The sequence below is a fragment of the Lingula anatina genome, chromosome 2 (genome assembly GCF_051362555.1).
Source record: "Lingula anatina isolate TDL-2025a chromosome 2, LinAna3.0, whole genome shotgun sequence".
Classification (NCBI taxonomy): Eukaryota; Metazoa; Brachiopoda; class Lingulata; order Lingulida; family Lingulidae; genus Lingula; species Lingula anatina.
Window position 1 is genome coordinate 21,112,682 of NC_141768.1, and position 19,937 is coordinate 21,132,618.

The following is a 19,937-nucleotide window of genomic DNA, read 5'->3' on the forward strand; positions in this document are numbered from 1 at the left end:
TACCCCATCTATTCCCTCTTTATTTCTAAGTTTATTTAACTGGGTACTTAGAAAGAGTTGCCAAAATGCCAGATCTTCTGATCAGTTGTGTGCCTAATCTCTGGCAAGCACTATCCATTCCCCGGTTGTTAAAAACACAATCCTGATCCAGATACTGAGCGGGTAGGCAGCAGATTTACTTTGGGCTTAGACATTCACAGTGGTTGAAAATTTGGAAGTCTCCATGCTCAAAAAGTGATTTAAAGATGCTGCTTACTTATTCATCATTTCGTAAATGATCAGATGCACTTTTAACCTAATCATTTTTGCATGAAAGAGCCAAAATAGGTTAATAACTGGTTTCTGCTCCAAATGCCACTCCTTGTGTTGTGCCAATGCCACTTAAAGTTAAACTGTGTGTGTGTGTGTGTATGTGCGCGCACACGCATGTTTGCACATGCAATGGTTTTTACAATTTTTCTTTAAAAAGACCTAATGAAATAGCCCTCAAAACTGAAAACACAAACCATGTCATGCAGTAAAACTCTTCCAACTTTATCTGTAAAAACCAGGATCCAAGATACAATTTATCTTCTATCTTAGGTAACAATCAATCCCAATCCTTGCACAATACCAATTTCATTATCAAGAAAGCAAAACCAAAAACATGCAAATTTCTCATACATCAGTGACACCAACCCCAGGATCAGATCAATTTCTCCTAGAAACAATGGATAAAGATTAAGCTGACAGGATTTAACACACGCGGGTCAGTAAGGGCACTTAGTAATTAGCAGCAAAAGGCAATCAAGCTGTGTCAAATTGAATAGTTACTGATAAATCTAGGAGCGGGTTTTCACACTAAAACTTGATCTAAGCCACCTGGATGTTTTCTCAATCTATTACATTTGTCCCAATCAACACCTTTGTTCATACAACCATCTTTATGACACTTGTAAATCACTAAAGAGTGACATGATCAATATTGAACAAGATAATATTTCCTGAAATCTTTTTTTTCATTATGGGTGAAAACTGATGATCTGTTTATTGTTGCACTGTGGCAATGTAAAGCAATCAACATCATATCAGTGTCAAATTTTTTAAACCTGTATTGAACTGAAGGTAATATTGATGATGCATTATTTTACACCAGCAGATGTAGACTAGAAAGCATGTAATGCAAAATTACAGGTAAAAGCTGATGATACGTTTACTGGCAGTCTTACTCTGGCAATATAAAAGCAGTCTACATCATATCTGTGTCATATTTTTCAAACCCACATCGAACTGAGAGTAATATCCATGATGTATTTTATTACACTAAGTAGACTAAAAGGCATCTTGACCCTGAAATTCATAGATCAAATAAAATCAGTCAGGTTTTAAAAATCTAACTAGCTTTCTACTTAGTAAAAAAGCTGAAATGGCAAAATATCATGTACAAAGGCTGTATATTGCAGGCAGCTGCATCGCTTCTGTCTCTCAGATCTTTTTAACTATGCTTCATCCTGATCAATCAGGTCATGTTCTCCACCAGACTCATTTATGCCATAAATTGTCCATGTGAGACCAATAATATCATTTCTTATTTAAGTTAAATCTGATGTGAATGTAGCCTATATATCTGCCATCCTCAGACCACAAAAGGATCAAAAAACTTTGGTCATATTCTATTGATCCTCAAATGATTCATCATCCCCAACATGAGTTCCTGTGCACATTTGGTATTAGACAACTACAAGTCTGAACATGGTGACTAACTCTGACATCATTTGCACATAATCAATACAGTACCATTCATTTCAATTTTTTATTACTAATGCTTTAAACTAAAACATCTTATCTATTTTGTTACAGAACAGACATACATGCTTTATAATATCAGAAACCATACATGTCTCATACTGCAATACACATAGATGCATAGTTGGTAACATAGCCTACTAAGAAAAAAATAGATTTACTTGCTCTTGTATTAAAAAAGAAATTTAATTCCAATTAGCAGCTCTCTCTAAGGGGTGTCACACAATACCTCAAAGATGCTTATCTCCCTCCCTTTCCCTCAACCCATTCTATATGATTTATTGGGAAGTTCAATATTGACTCTTGAGCTTTACATTATCCAAATTTAATTTACAACAAATTTGGATCAATGCTAACATCCTCCTAATAAAATTCCAAACTCTCCCATCACTGAATTAAATACGACACCAGGAGTCTGCTGAAATAATTCCCCAAGAAGTCAAAGAGTCTAGATCTTTTGTAATCAAATTGTTACACACAATACAAAAATACCAGCTGTGTCAGAAAAAAACATGTTTCAAGAGCTCGACAAGTTCTGTTAAAACCCCAGAAGAATTTTTTTGACGTCCAACAAAGCACGTGGGTTTGCTGGGAATCGATGGTCGAAAGATCAAGGAAGTAGAAATTGTTCTTTTAGAAAAAAGACAATTGTCATAAGGTCCCTTCACACTGGTTCATTATAGACCAACAGACAATATAAAACCCTACTCACTACGTAATGTGTATTACCAGATAATGAGAGTGGGACCAACCATACCAATCTAAAACAGTCCTTGTCTGAATACATCTCAAGTCTTAAAATACAATCAAAATAGAATAGTGCCTTAGGATGAACTTTCAGCTGAACTAAAACACTATCACTCCAAGATTGGAAGGAAAGTCAGTTTCCTTTAATTTACACATCCAAACATTCTCATCAATACTATTTTATAGTCTGATTCATTTCAAAATTGCTTCATTACAGAATCAGATAGCGCATTATCTCCCATTAAACAATGTCCTAATTACATATGCAGACTTCCAAACAAAAGAATGATGCTCCTTCTTTAAAAAACATTTTAAGGGAAAAGAAAATGGGATAAACTTGGCAATCACATTTGCCATGTGACATGCACAAGCCACAATCTAACAACAAGAACCTGAAACAAATTATGCCATTTTACTAAGCTAGCTGAAAGGGAGAAGAACAGTGAATTAGCAAGGTTAAAATGGTTGCCAAAGAGACAAATACATGTATTTTGTCAACACTGCATTAGCCTGACAACATCTACCATTTCAACATAGGGCACATTCAGAACAATTTGATTCATAGACTATCAAATCTGCGTATCAAATATGGTGCCACCCACTTGAAAGCATGCCGAGATTTTATTGCTCTACCCCCTATGGGGCAGTGCGTGTGGGGGGTTGGAATTCATTATCAAGTGCACGCCATATTTGATACACGGACAAGTTAGTCCGTGGATCAACTTTGTTGTGAATGCTCTCATCTCCGCAATTGTCCAATCCATAACATAGTGAGAAAATGACCATGCATGGTTAAAATGTGACGAAGAAGACCACCAGCTTGGCATCATTCTATATGCCTGATAGCACTTAATCAAGGACAGTGGTGTACAACCTGGCAAATAAAGATAGAGCTGCTGGGTTCTGTTTTCCAGAATAAATGGAATTTATATTCTTGATACTCTGAAATATGACCAAACTGCCTTTGGGGATGCACATACTATGTAGTTTTGGCCATATTGCAGGTGTAAATCACTGCCCATCAATCTACCTTATCCTTTCTTGTCACCCACACGCACATATACAAACTGAGAGATAAGCTAGGCTTTTGTTTTGTCCACAATCACACAAAAGCTTTTTAGTGTATGATGTGTGATAATATGAAAAAGTGGAAACCCGCAATCCTATTCCTTCTCCAAGTTATCTTGCAGTAACACTATTGCAAATGAACCAACATCTATAATATCCTTTAATTTACCTGCTAACAAAGTTTAAGAGCTGCACAATATTCATGTTTCTAACATATATGCTGAAATAAAGCAGTCATTTTTTAGCCATGCATGTTTTTCAGACAGTGGCAAAAATACAACAAGGCAGGATGAACCTGGATCGGAAAGTTCAAGGTGTTATTGGCACAAATGCCGCACAATGCAAAAAGACATTCCCCTTCAGCATGAAAAAAGTAATTAAACTTAAGAGGAAATTTGTCAAATTCAATAAAACTCATTTCCCCTTCTTTTCAACTTTTGGACCAGGCTCTGCTATTAAGAGAACCTGATAGAATGAGAGTGATTGAGAAAAAACCAATGATGAGCAGAACAGATTTCAAAATTAACAAATTTTTTAAATAATATCCTATTATACCTAACAAGACTGCAATTTCCCATCATGTTAGTTCTCGTGCTAGCTTATTGAAAAGGAAATCCTATGGAGAATCTGAGATATTGAGGAAACATAAAACAAGTAACACAGATTATGTCAAAACATAAATTATGCCACAACTTATTTCATTTCTAAAGCATCTTCTATCACTATTGTAGAGCTTAATAAGAACCTTAAGTCTTATTAAATTTTGCTTCACTATTAAATATCTCTAAATCTTGAGTAAAGCTTCATCTCAACAGATAACAAAGATGATTAATCAAAGCTGCATTCTTCTATTGAATGGGATGTGATAAAATACTCTGGACAAAACTGCAGGGTATAGCGGTGAAGGGAACTTGAGACTGAAGTTGTAAGGCGAGTGAGTGATGCTCAACAAAGGGAAAGAAACAAATAAAGAATCAAAAGATTGCTAGGTTACAGCTTTGTTTACAATTCCTCCTCCAATATTTCTGCTAATCGAATGATCTTCCACAAAGGAGGAAAAAAAGAAACCAGAATCAAAAGTCTGCTAAGTTTCAGCTTGGTTTGTACAAGAAATGATTCTGCCTCCAATAAGATGAGACAAAGAGCAGTTTCCATTACATCGACATGACAAGTCAATCAGGGGGAAATCTCTCAGGGACATCCACCATGCAATTTAACAACTCGAGCCTGAAATGAGCCATGATTCATTTCCACACAAATTGGTTAAATATCTTAATAACTGAATCCAGTGGGTGGTTTCCAGACGTTCTGAAGAGAGCTGTCACAGAATACTGATGTAGTATCATTAAGTGCTTTCTTATTTCTTATCTTTTTCTTCACCCCCCCCTCCACAAAAAATCTGCTGTATACCTTGCGTTATGGATTAAATTGGCTTTTAAAAGAGATGCTAAAAAGAATAACTTAAATTTTTTTCTAATCTGTTATCATTCGCTGCAAGTTGGTCTTACAAAATGTTCAGTAAAGTTGATCCTTCCTTCAGAAGATAGAGTCAGAGTAAGTTTCTTCTGATCAAAACCATCTGCCTGTGCACAGAAAAAAAGTGATCAATAAATCATCCTTTTTACAAGCTGTTCATATGAGAAGTCTTAAAGCGGTGGATTGCACCAAGAAACACAGAGACAGGTACATTTGGTCTGAAAATAATTCAGCGCATGATAATTTCTGTAAAGTATGAAGGATGTGTTACACTTACAGATCCATACTTTATGTCACCAAAGTCATTCATGCATTTATTAGTGTCTTTAAGTCAATTAAATCTTTTTAGATTTTTTCTTTCCATTCATCCATCAATATTCAGCCGTCTATTATCATTATAACTGATAAAATTCTATTTTCTGCAGGTATAAACATCTTCATTTCCACACAGACACAAACACAAAAAATCAGAAAGTGGGCAGGCTGATAAAAAAGGTCAGAAAGAGTAATCTCTGAACTTAGGGGAAAACACAAACCAATTCTCCGTTTTTATCACAATCAGAGCAACATAACACCAACACAAACACAAGAATTATCATTCACACGCACCTACATCAAGTATTGACATTTCTATCTCCACTGTACAAATACCAGATGTGTCTTAAAGGTTTAAGTCATTGATAACAAACAGACCCACACACATAGAACTTGTGTGGAAACAAGAATGGAGACTGCACAGGTGAAACACAATGTGCCATGTTCATCTACCTTATCATTAGCTGTGGAGTACACACTGCAAATTAAAGCAAGGCACAATGGTAAACATGGAGCATGTGCACATGCACCTTTGGCGTACAGTTGTTCATAATGCTTTGTACAACTGTGGCAATTAAAACTTATTTTGGCTCAGAGAATATAAGAGTCCACCTCCACAGACAATTTTTTATATTTTTTAATTTTTTGCTTCTTGACTTATAAATGAGTCATTCTTGAGTGTTCCTTGTCATCACTAGCAACTTCCCAGTTTAGCTGACCCTTCTACTTGTACCATCTTCTTAGTTATAATGGTAAATGCAACAATGCATTTTTCATTTGTGTTAGCCAAAAATAATATTTTTATTCATCAGCAAAAAGTTGTTATTTGAAACAAAAACCTTGCTGCTTACGTGACTGACCTGATGCAAGTATTAAGAAGTCCCTGTTTCTCATACAATTGTTTCTAAGGAAAATACATCATCATGCAAGTTTTCCTGGGGAATAGAAATTTCCTTTTCTTTTATTTGACTGCTTGGCAGAAGTTAAATATCGCATTTCTTATTAACAAGATTGTGTTCTGATATTATTAAAATGATGCTGCTATTACTGTCTATATAATAAGACTACCTTTATGCTGCTATTACTGTCTACATAATAAGACTACCTTTATGTTGCATGTTAGTTCTTTAATCTCTGCTAGCCAAGTAACTATTGCATTTGCCCATCTAATCTTATTGTAATCATTCCTCAAAACTCAGTTCTTTTCCAATCTTCTTTAGTACACAAGGGTCTGATTTTAATGAGATGGTTTGTACATTAACTTCCACTTTTGCTTGGGGACAGGAAAATTCTTTAAGGGCAATTACAAACACTGGTATTTTCAGTACCAACAATCAACTTCTAAATGCTGCAGACACAGTGGGAATTATAGCAATTCAGGGGTATAGCCATCTCTACAAGTTTGTGGTACAACTGGGAGCTAGTTCACATATGTACTTACTGAAATCTGAAATACTTGATGTTGGTGTACTGGGAATTGGCATATGAAAATGAATGGCTTCGAAGTTTTTATCATGAATAAAATACTAGTTAGCACCAAGAAGGTACACTGATACGAAAATATTTATAATTACTCAATTAATTAATTGGCTACAAATTGCTAACGCCACATTTTGATACACAAGTTGGTAAACTTTCTACAAAAAAACTATTAAAGTTTTTTAAATGAAGCAAATCATCTGACAAAATAGTGAAAGTATAAGCCCCTTCTCACACCCATTTCAAATGAGCATAAACACAACCAGAGAGCCCAGCAGAGGCTGCCCCCCCCCCCCCTTTCCTATGGGTTTTAGATCATCATTTCTTTGACCGTCTTCATATCAAGGGAGGTCTTAAAACAGTACAATCAACTATATAAATGAACAATAATCAGACAAAAGCTCAAGCAAGACAACTATTGTCCATTCCCTGTCCTCCTGTCCTCTCTTCTTGACTGGTCACTGTTATCCTAGCTAGCACTTGGCCAGACAGCTTCAACCTTTCTGTGCCAAAAAACTTACATCATGTCAGTATATCTGATAACTATTGTCCACTACTGCACACAAGAAATGATAGATTTATGTCAAATCTATACACCTTTACAAAGATATAGAATTTGGCTCCATCCAGAAGGCTTTCTCAGTTTCAGGCACCTGCTTTTCAATAATCTTTAACACATGTAATGGAATATTTGCCCTATACTTTTTAGACACACTTAAACATATATATATCTAAATGTCCAGATGTTGGGGTTTGACTGGGGAAGGTCTTCTCGGTTTCAGTCGTCTGCTACTCAATGATCCTTGTCAAGAGCAGTTTATTTCTTTGTCATCCATAAGGTGATACTTTAAACTGACAACCTATTGTGCATAAAAACTTGGGTCGGATGATTTCAAACTAAGAAGTCTTGCCTTATGCCGAACTCCAGTAGTGAAATTGAAAAGGGAGGTTTATTGGACACAATGGCTCCCCTGACCTGTAAAGTCAAGAGTCTGGTTAAGAAACTGGTTGATAATGTTATCCTCTGTGTAAACTTCTACGAGATAAAACTGTACTTATGGCAGAATTTAACTGACTGCATTGTGAACCAGACAAAACTTTTCTGATGTCAATCTATACACCAGTTACTGTAAGTTATCTTAATGCAAGGTAACACTCCCCACCGAAGTGGAAGCATTCTAGTCCTTTTATTTGATAAAAGCCTCTGGTAATTCAATCTTCAGGATCAGTTCAGACTTCGAGAAGCTCAATACAAATGCCTTACTTTTCAAATACTTCTGTTCCATTTCATATCTGGTTACTCCTGAACCTAACTCTCTCTATGCCAATTCTATGAACCTTCATTTCCTTAGATCAACTGTTCAAAAATTCTCTTCTGTTGCAAGCTAATATTGCATACAAAAGTCAAATTTTGATAACAAAATGGCATCCAGTCAAAAAAATTCTATTTACTCTTCAGACCTAATATAACTACATGCTGCAGGGTTAAGGCCTATGTTCTCTAGAAACTCACTTAAGCTAGATAGCGCTCTCTGAGCTCCTCCTCCAAGATGAAATCTACTAGTAAATAATACAAAATTGTCTTCTGAAAATAATAAGAGACTCTCAGCTCCTCTTTCCCTCCTAACAATTGTCTACCATGAAAACTCTCTGAGGATGTCTTCAGATTTGCCCACTAGCAAACTTAAAAACAAGATGATGAAAACATAACCTCCTTTATTGGTGGAGATAAAAATCAGGTGTGCACGTTTTCTAGAGACCCTGCAGCAGTGCATTGTACAAATGCAAGTTAAGCGTCACCCTCTAAGACTGCCTGATTCATGTGCTGTTAAGTCACCTGTAAAACTTCATGCCTCATGCTGACAATATGAAGGGCAATGAGACCACCAACTCTAGAGATGAGAATTAATAGGCAATGGAAAAAGTGCATAAAGTTATGCTCTATGAGCTGGTCAGCCAATATATAATATATCTCAACAATACAATTATGAAAAAGGTGAATTGGTGGTCTACAATAAGAAATCAAGATGTTTCATATTATTAGGCAGACTTGTGTCACAGCTCTTTAAAAGTTGTTGTATTACTGCAAATATAGGGCCTTCTTCACCAAAGTTTTCGGTGAAATATGAAGGGGTACAAATCCATGCTCAAAAAAACAGGATAGCCTCAAATTGCTCCACTATCATTAAAAAAAGGTGCGCCTCACATATCTGAACTTTCTTGTGATTTTGTCTGGCTGTCCAAAAAAGTAACACTGGCACAAAACACTCATACCTTAAACATACCACCCAATGCTGAATACATTGAGGTGAAATCCAGCTTTGAGAACACATATTCTATAGGACAAACCATATAGCATCACACAGCAAGTTGCTGGAGGTGTCTCCACATCAATTTTCAATAAATTTTTGTCCCCTTTTTGTGCATAAAAAATTAAATGATAACTAAGGAGTTGACAATGGGTGACTTGACCTGGAGTACAATGATATCAGCAAGCTGTGATCTAGGATAAAAGATGGTGATCAACACTTTTAAACTTGAACTACTGCACCACACAATTACAGTCGCTGCTGTGACAGAAAAGAAGGCAGTTATCATTGCATTTAACCTGTTCTGATAATATTGCACTGTGCGAAACTAATCGTTAAAAGGTAGCAAGTCATCCCTGATCTAGAACAGGTCACACAGGCTTTGAAAAGAGGACAATGTTGACATGACACAAATGACACAGACCACCCTCTAAATGTCGCATTTGCATATTAAAATATTGTATGACGATTCTTTAGAGTAGAAATAGAAAATTGGGATACCCTGCAGGGCAAGTAAAACTGAAAGCCTGAAAATAATGCTGGGTCAATTTGGTTTGCCACTTGAGCGCCTGGCCTATCCTTTCCGCATTCAAATGTACACAGATATGGTGTACAGCAAACCATGTTCTAAAGCTTAGCCAACGACGCGCTGTTTTATTCAAGCTTCTGGCGGTATGTGTCAACCTGGTATGATGGATTTATTCATCCTGTTAAACTCTGCAGGTTACATTTAAAGTCTTCCCTTAACCTTGCCTAAGCACAAGTTCTATATAATGCACATAAAAAACTAAACAACAATATACATATCAAGGCCTTGCACTATTGGTATGGTGAGTTTTGTTTACATGGTTGACACAAATGAGATAGAAATTAAATTGGCTGTAAAAAGAAATTTAACAGAAAATCACTCTAAAAAGTTGTATTCTATACCACTTAAACAAAAATATTCTTTTTTCATCAGACCAGACATACATCTCTCAACTCTCATAATTTTATAAACTGACCCAATCAATTTTATTTCAAAGCCAACACCTATCTCTCTTTCATCATGTTAAATATTTGAAGTAAATTCAAAACAAAATTCTAGTTTCAAATTACTAAAGATGGACGTGCCAAGTCAAGTTTGAAGCATGTACATGATATAGCTTCTGAAACAATTCTTAATTTCTTGATCCAAATATTGTTGCCAGCCTGGACAAAGATGAAGACCAGTGTTCTGACAGGTATGTAAACTTTACCTTAAGGGGAGAAGTATCAATTGAAAAAAAAACTTTTATGATAAAAATTTAAACTGTCAAGAAAAATGGATACAAAATTTGTGCTTTGGATTCTTTCTTATTTTTCAACTTTTATCATCGCCTCCACATTTTTATCTGTATGATTGTTTTTTTTTTCAAAGGAAAGGGTATCAACAAAAGATACCTACAACAAAACCTTCTCCTAAGCGTTATATTCATACGACCCCAGACCCATAATTTCTTTTTTTTTCAAAGAAAAGGTACTTACACATGATATTGAGCCTGGCTTCAGTACTTTTCAAAGAAATCATTGTAGTAGTGTTTGTAGCAACACAGCGAAAGCCACCAAAATCATCTTCTCGCAACACACGCAGTATCCTCAAATCGGTACCATCTTGATATCGCCTGCTTGTATTCTGTATTGGTAAATCATTCATAGTCCAGTGGTACACAATGTGTTTATCCCTTGACACTGCACAGTTTAATGTTATTTCGGATCCTTCAAGTACGTCCTGACTGCTGGGGTTGATCAGGAAATAGAAACTATCCTGAGCCTTTGTTGTACCTGAAGAACAAATCGATGAAAAGATACTTTTTTTACAAAACAAATTTAAAGTGTTCTTTATATCTATTCCATAATGCAAGGGTTTGAAATCATGTATGTGACAAATGGTGAAGCAAATAGCACTCAATGATAACTGAACAGATATTGCTAAACATTTTAAGACCCATATTATTTTTAAATAGAAGAACTGTTTTAAAGCTCAGATGGGAAAACTGTTAAGAATGGTGAAGTTAAAAGAAGATACAATGTGCAGCAATTACTTTCTTGCAGTGCCCCTGAACATACATGCAGATTCTGTGCAAATGAAATTTAACATGTGATCAAAGCAATGATGAGAAATGGGCCCTCAATTTGACTGGTGATGCTAAGTTTGAAGGGTCTAAATTACTTTGACAATGTTCTACTTTCAAACTAGTGGATGAATAAAACTTTGCTTTCAGCTATTCTTTAAAATGTACTGAATGACCTTACTGATACAAATAATCTGTTGTGTAACAGCTGGTTTGAATAATTGATAATCATAAATGACAGAAACTCAAAGACGCTTGTTGTAAACTATAATAATGAACAAAAAAGCTGAAATAAAGAAAACATTAATCAACCAAATTGAGACCATATTTGTTAACCAATTCATGTGACGACTAATCCCTCAAATAAAATCAAATGAACCTCAAAGAACCTCTCCAAACCCAAACGTAACTAGACATGATACAAACAGACTTATTTTAAACTATTTTCTTCATTTTATACATACATATTCATTTTGTTAAAGCAGTAAAGAAAAAGCACTGGAGTACCAACACCCACATTCAACTAGTAGCATCTCGTTATTAAGGCATTCACTGGAAAAGTTGAGAGAAAATAAACAGAACGCTTACTACAAAGACAAAAAATTATATCATGCAGTGGCATAAAACATAAATAATCGTGTCGCCTCCAGTGGTATTCTACCTTGGCTAGCTGCCTCGGATTCCCCACCCTCAGCAAAAGCTGATTCACACGCTGAAACATCAGAAAAATAACATTGCATCATTAGTAAGGGGACATTTAATGATTTTCCATTTTTCATCCAAAGTTCCATGTGTTGTTGGACAAACTGTGACAGATCAATATCAAATATTTCATTCACTTATTTCCTTATCTTTTACTATTTTCTTTTTTTGACACAACTGTTAGGAAAAACAGATTGTTGACTTCATATCTGCATGCTAATTGGTGTAGTCAACTTGCAATAGTGGAATATGGCTTAGGCCAGTCACAATGACTGTAATTGTTAATGGGCATGCCTTGTTATGATTTCATTACAGGTATTCAGTTAAATAAACAGCAAAATATGCATGCTACACAGAAACTTGTTATTTTATTTATTCAGTTAAATCGAGTAACTTCTACATTCATGCTGAGATAATCTGTTGGTGATCATCCGAGTTTAACACCCTGGGAAGTGCCACAGTTTGGGATATACAGTCAGGAACAGTGCCAGATTATGAATGGGACTGCCTTTAAGGAGCTCTCCCCATAAACCTTTCAAATTTAGAGGTGGCAGTGACCTGTGAGACCAAAAACAACAACCCCTTTCTCTCTGCTCTAAATGAAAATTGCATGTTCTGGCAGGACTTAAATGTAACTGATGTAACCCTTTCCCTTCTATGTTTAATATATATGACTCTCAACAGCTAAAATGTGTAGCCTTCCAAAGTGCTGATAGCTTATTTCATTAAAACTAAATCTCTAAATTCAACTGTCAATATTTAAAGTAAGCTGAGCCTAAACAAAGCATATTTTAGAATAAAGAATTCTTTTACTGTAGTGAGGCTGCACCTCCAACCAAATCAAACCAATGAGAATATTAATTTATGTATAATTCTCTGCAGGAAATATAACTTAAAAGCAAGCTTTAAGATTAGAATTTGACTACTTTAAGTTATCTTTCTTTACAAAGCACTATTAAATAGGGTGTGTTTGTTTTACAGGTTTGCTGATTACCTGTGGTAGTTTACCGCTTAAAGACTGGCACTGCCATATACACAGCTTAAGGACTGCTTAAATGCCGACCACTATTATGGGGTCATAACTTAGCCATCATCAGTGTCAGAAATTATCAAGAAAAACTTACTTAGTAGTTAACACCATAAAATCTGCACTTCAATGCCTCATTACAATCCTGTATCCACATAAACACAGGATACTAATATATGATGTAAAAATTAACACTTTAAACCCAACCTAAGAATTCTCTCCAACAAAACAATTCTCTATATTCACAAGATCTAGCCAGTTTATATAAGTGCATTTTATGAATCTCTAGGAAAAAGGCTGCAGACAGGTTAATATACAGTGGTCCTTTTGGCCAGGAGTTTATAACATTCACTCTTTTCTATGTAAGTTTGATAATAAAATGGCCCTTAAAGCAAACTCTAAACCATAAACTAGACTCCAAGATAATGAGAGGAATAAAATAAGCTGGCTGGGTTTAATTCAGCGGGGCGTAAACAACTCCCTTTTACATGTTTTTAATGGCAAATGAATGAGACTCCATTTGTAAAGTCCTCATAGTTAAATGCTATGCAGATCGTGGTATATTACAGGTGGGATACCTACAAGTAGCGCGTGCGTTTTAATGGGCAAAACGCTTTTCTGGTTTGTGAATGCACGATGAAGAAGAAACAAGACAGGGACGTTCAATTAACCCTACTAGTCTACTGGTTAAACACCATACAAATACTCCATGCCGGTAGACACCAAGCCAACGACGTCAGCAAAGCACAATAGTAATGAACCCGTGCAAGTTGTAGTGCACCTGGCTTATTTACTATAAGTACAATGGGTATCGTTCGTCAAACTAGTGCAAGTCTTTAAGAATACATGTACTCACCGATGAGGATAACAAACAGGACAGTCCATCCTGCAGTTAACCAAATACCTCTATACATCTTCCAATCCATTTTTTATCTTCCAATATTTAGTAATGCCGCCGAAGCTCCTCACACATCCCGCTAGCTACTACACAGAATACCGCACAACTTCAAACGAAACTAAACACTCCCGATGATAAACAGTCCACTTCCGAGAGGAAAAGTAGAAATCCTAAAAATTAAAATAAAACAAAAGAATTTAGCCGCTCAAGTTAACGTCACATGAAATTTAATCAATAAAATATTCGTCTCATTGATTTTAGACAGAATATTAAGCATGATTAACAATTTAAGTAGTAATTAGACATATTCCTCCGCCAAGCACCTGCAGCGATTGCGCCCTCTATGGACAAAGATATGAAGTACCAATAACACAAAGGCCAGGTAAATTGGCTGTCGATCATGCGTTTGTACACTTGCAATCAGCTACTGTTTTGTCACAAAGTCACATAATACAATACATGTTTGGCTGGTTTTTGATGTCAAATCCATTTTTGTCCTAGTTTAGAAGTGCAAAATGGAAGTTACCTATAGGCCTACTGCATAAAATTTAGAGCGGGAGTGGTGTACATGTAAGAGAAAGCCAAGGGCTTCTTCATTAAATTTCAGATACATTTAAGAGAAAGTCAAGAGCGTCTTAATAACTAAATTACAGATGACATTCTATGTCATTTATATACATGACTTTTCTTTTTCCCTTATTTAATTACTCATGGTCGTTTTGTCAAATTTGAAACAAAAAAGAAAAAGAGAGGGAGAAAAAACCTTTTCGGTACTTTTGTAGTATACCCCCCCACCCTGTAACTTTCTGTAACTTTCACTTTTCAAACAGTTTTTTACATTTTCTTGTTCATGTATGTCAAAGCTGTTGAAATAAAATGCTTTTGTAATTACCTGTGGACTTTTTATTTGTTTTAATCACGTTTAATCCAGCCCATTGAAATACAAAGTTAGAATCTTCAATTTACACCCGCAGTCAATAACTTGCCGCGTTTTCGTTGGCTAACTCAAAGGTAATTTTATGTGAACAAGTAGCTCATAATAATTTCACAGAGAAAGTCCAAGTATACAATGTATCAATCCTATGTTCACATAAAATAAGGTAGAGTTAGCCAACGAAAACGCGGCAAGTTATTGACTGCGGGTACATTGTAAATTTTCACATTGTATTTCAATGGGGTGGATTAAACGTGATTAAAACTAATAAAAAGACCACAGGTAATTACAAAAACATTTTATTTCAACAGTTTTGACATAGGTGAAAAAGACAATGTAAAAAATGTTTGAAAAATGAAAGTTTCAGGAAGTTACAGGGTGGGGGGGGTATACTACAAATAAGAGCGCGTAGTGGCGGTCAAACACCCTAGTCTGTAGGTACTTTCTGATATCAGGGGCCTAAAAATAACATACAAAAAAATTAAATAAATTCTGTAAAAGACTACTAGCGGACCCTGTGGTCAGAGTGTATTTTTTAGGTATCCCTTCTCGGTCTTACAGCTCCAAGTAGTGCAAATGTGTTTGTTGCACTTCTCGTTTTCAACCAAGCAACAGCAATGCGAAACAATATTGTGTTGATTGTGTCGGTAAAGCAGCGTCTGTTGTTTATGTTAATGTTATCATAAGCATGTCCACTAACTCGCCTCTGTGGAAAATTAAATTATTTACGCAAGGACAAAAACTTAGGGGGAAAGTTATTTTTATAAGGTTCAAATTTTTAATCTTCCAATATTTAGTAATGCTGTACATACATAAAGGGATTCAGCGCAAGATTTTTCAGCGAAAAAGTAACATTTAACGAAATTTCCTGGGGTAAACGATATTTTTCACCCACTTACCAACCTGACACTCGCCATAACTCTGTGGCAATTTTAGAAAATCCATTGCTCTGAAATCTTGTTTTTAAAGATTGCATGACTGTGTTCTTCAAAAAAAAAAAAAAAGGGTCACTATTACTATAGGATTCTGAGAAGAAAAGTATACGTATTTAACAAATGCACAGTGAAATAGAATATTAGACAGAAAATTAGTATTTATAGCTCCAATATGCACGTACTGCGTATAATCTTATACTAGTGAGCTAAAGATGTATACCAATGGCTGAGAAAATTGTGGGGTGGGCAGCTGTTGATAGATACCCTTTACGGTAGGTAGGCCTACCGTCTGGGACGCAAGCAGGTTATTTGTGGTACTGATCTAGACACCGAATGAAGGTAAAGTAAGAAAATTCTGGTGGTCCAGGGGAGAAAAGAAAATTCTTACACTATGAATATCCCCCAAAATATATTTTAACTGCCCCCCCCCCCCCCTCAACCCCGTAACATACGTCCCTGCACATAGAGTCTGTGGATTTTGAATGTTTAGGCTTTACTCAGAAAGGTTTTTTTTAGTCAATCTGTAACAACAACAGCGTTTAGCAGATCAGTCGTTGTGTTTGTTGAGCCTCTCCACAGTGAGAAGCACTATGTTCACCATATCACTGAGGACCGTCATGCAAGCAATTTGCAGTCTATGGGTGACTTTCTTAATTGAAACAGATTAGAGCGCAAGTGAAGAGGGCCTGTAAAAAGTGAAATAATTGTGTGTAATACTTACAAATAAATGCCTTTCAAAATTTCCCTATCATTTTTCTTATCAAAATCGAGGTAAAACGATAGGGGAGGGGGCCTGTATACCCTGTGCTAGTCAATGAGGGTAACACTGTTTCTTATCTTGGTTTTTATCGTTGGAAATAATCCTGGCAGACGGGAAAGATTCGTAGTGAGTATTTATGGAGTAAAGAAATAAGATACAGATTCAAACTACTTTTTCCTCTACTTTCCCTCTGCAAAAAATTACTTCTTGGCATCAGTATTGTTAAATTAAGGTTAAGCCTATAATAGCTTTGATAGCCGGAACAGCTTCTTTATTTTCACATTGATATAAGAGCCTCACTGACAGTGAAACAGAAATCTTACTGATATGGAGAGATGGACATGAAGAAACCGACACGTGTCTGATCTGCAGTTCAGGGTGCATACGTTTTACAAAGTTGAATGTGTCAGCAGGATATTTCCGAGTCGACAATATCTCAGAAACCGCATTTTATGATGGTGTAGCTATTTCAGCGAACCAACCACGTACTTACTGTGCGGGGGCGTAATATGGTGGCAACTAAATCATTAACAATAAACATATGGCAATGTGTATTTGATGGATGCGCGACTTTAAAAGATATAATGTACAGAATAATGGGATCAGTTTTTTAAAGATTCTTTTATTATTTTAGAATGTGGAAAAAAGATAAGGTGCAAATTATTTTTAAACAATGATTAAAAAACAATTTTTGAAAGTCACGTGCATTTGCTGTTGTAACGAAATAACCAAAAGAATGTTATTAATTACACTGATTGTAATGTCTGTAAGCCCTAGTTAATTTTAGTCGGTAGACTTTATTCCGGAATTTTTGTAAATTACGCACTAGACGTCTGGCTAATGTAACTTAACTTTTTTTCTCTTGAATAATTAGTGTTGTATGTGGTTAATATAATTTATGTTTTAGTACATTGCTCCATTCACGGACATGTTTTATTGCGGTCGCAAGTACAGTTTCACCTCCTCGCAAAATGAAACCGTTTCCTTTAGAAAAAAGAAAAATCATAACAATAAGACGGCACCTATGAATGTTTAAATATAGAACAAATATTGTGGGCTGCAGTGAAGATAAATCTTCAAATGCTTTTAAAAAGGTGAGCTCTGAGCTATTTTTTCTGGTTCTTACTGATTATTTAACCAATGGGGCTTACTTTGCTTAACAGGTGTTTTTCTCGGCGGAAATGTTTCACATTTCTTCTTTTCCCGCCTCTCGGAAGTGAGGAAAGTCAAACGTTTTCAGAAAGGCTAGTCTAAGCTGAATGGAAGGCATCAGAGAGAAACACGTGCCAGAGATATTTTTGATAACATGAGCTGCATCTAAAATTAGCGGCATCTTTATTGTGTAAGACGAGTGACTGACAGATTCCGTCTTCGGCTATTTTCCGCATTGCAACCGCGGGTACTTAAGGACCATTCCATTCAAAAACGCGGCAATCTACGTTACTTCCGATTCTTGGTAGCCAAGTACTATATTAGGTAGAACGTCCCTCTGAGAAAAACAAATTGTAAGAAGGAAAAATTCTTGAAGCACGGATGAATTTATATAGCAAAGCATAGAGCTTTGTTGGACTAACATCATGCATCAGGTACGTCATTTTGCTAATTACCAAGCATATATTTATGCGAAAAGTGTTGTTTTATGTTTCTTTTTTTTTTGTCTTCGCAGATTTTGAGATGTTGTCATGATCAGTTTGTTGAAATGTTTTGAGCAGTTAAAAATAATAAGTATTAGAAATAATAAGACGAAAGGTTCACTATACTTATAATACAAAACGACATAACATATGTTACTACTCAGTATCTCGGTATCATATATTGGGCCAATCATAGATTTACTTACTTACTAACTCACTTATTATTATTATTTATTATAATTATTTTACAAATAGACATTTGGAGCTCAAATGTTGAACAGTTTCAGAACTTTAAAATACTGATTTTGCAAGTTTTTTTCAGACTAAAAGATTCACGAATAATGCAATACTATATGAAACTTCAAAAAAAAAGTTGACAAAACAGGATAATCCGGTCTATCGTCTTTTAATGTTTTAGTAATTTAATTAAAATATGGTCACGTCTTCTTAAAGGCTTTTTAACAATTTATAATAATGAAATTCAAATTATATGACAAGTAGGTGTACCTTAGAACCCCACAGACAATTCTTCTTATTATTATTTCTGAAAAAGAAAATGATAATTGTTTATTATTTTCAGATTTCCACAAGGTATCTTTTCACTGTGATAGTACTATCGGACTTATTTCTATTGACAATATGCAGGTACATACCGCTACAACACGAATATGTTCACAAGTATGAAATTTCTAAAACGGAATCAATAGAAAATTTTGATGGGATAAACCTAGATGGGAGGCTTCAGTTTCACAGAACTGCAAGTCGGACAAAACGGTCCGAACTTCCGGAAATGGTTTGCATAATGTTGTGTGCCGCCGAATGTTCTAGGTTTTCCCAATATGACATGAAGTACTGCGAGGATAAGTGTTTCGAAATGGGATTAGACGCTTTTGCCAGTAAGGTATTGCTTTATTGTAATCGATGGAGATAGCGGGTTCCTCACGTGGATATCTGTGAGACAGGATAGGACCGGGCCTATTGCTACACGTTATTTGATAAAACGTGCAGGATCCCACACCGACTAAAACTGATGCGATGAGCAATCCTAGATTACTTCAGACGGGAATTACGCCGAGAATCTGAAACTGCCTCAAGTTCCAATGCATCATAACATTCAGAGAATTAAACAATTTACTGTTGTCAACTATTGGGTTTGTCCGAAATAGCCAAGAACTTCTTATACTGTAAAAATTTACCTCGACAAGTGTTGACTATCAACCGCAAAGCGAACATAAAACAATGCACCGCGTTTGCTTGGTCGCACGCGTGTGCGCAATAAACAAGAATTTGTTAACTTGTGGTAAAACAACGCATTGCACGTATAATGGAAGGCTTTCAATAATAAACTGATCAGAGTTTTAGTGACTTACAGTTGACGAAGGGGTGATTATTGTAAAACATAACTTTTCTTGTAAAATGCATTTCGTTCTCATTTGCATTATATACCAACTGTGATACACGCTCTAGAATCTCTGAGTGTATACTGAATTTAGACAGTGAAATTGAATCGTTGATGTTCATTGTATATGCAAATTATAATCATACAAAGTCTATAGTACAAATCGAATTCATATGAGTTTGCAAGCATTCGTTTGTAATAAAAAGTATTTATGTTAACGAAACTATTTTTTTTTTTTTTTTTGTTATTTGTGTCTTTTGCTATATAGGTCTACACAGTTTAGTTTTGAGAATTCAGAATGCCTTCGCCTTATGGAAAAAAAAAGGATAGACTTAACCAAATTGTTTGTGATAATGTCTTCTGTAGGGTGTAACTA

General features: G+C 35.5%; 1 protein-coding gene across 2 annotated transcripts in view; it reads right to left on the minus strand.

Moving 5' to 3' along the window:
• The window catches only part of LOC106156046 (inactive tyrosine-protein kinase 7), a 40,102-nt gene extending 26,058 nt beyond the window's left edge, over positions 1-14,044 (minus strand). Inside the window, exons 1-3 of one of the 2 annotated variants that reach the window (XM_013531130.2) lie at positions 13,858-14,042; positions 11,934-11,984; positions 10,686-10,982 (exon numbers count right to left, since the gene is read on the minus strand). In XM_013531130.2, coding sequence (XP_013386584.2) covers positions 10,686-10,982; positions 11,934-11,984; positions 13,858-13,927 — 418 coding nt within the window. In that variant the 5' untranslated portion in view covers positions 13,928-14,042. Of the gene's footprint in view, positions 1-10,685; positions 10,983-11,933; positions 11,985-13,857 lie in introns of both variants that reach the window. The other variant, XM_013531131.2, reaches the window with a different exon arrangement.
• Positions 14,045-19,937: the final 5,893 nt, after the last annotated feature.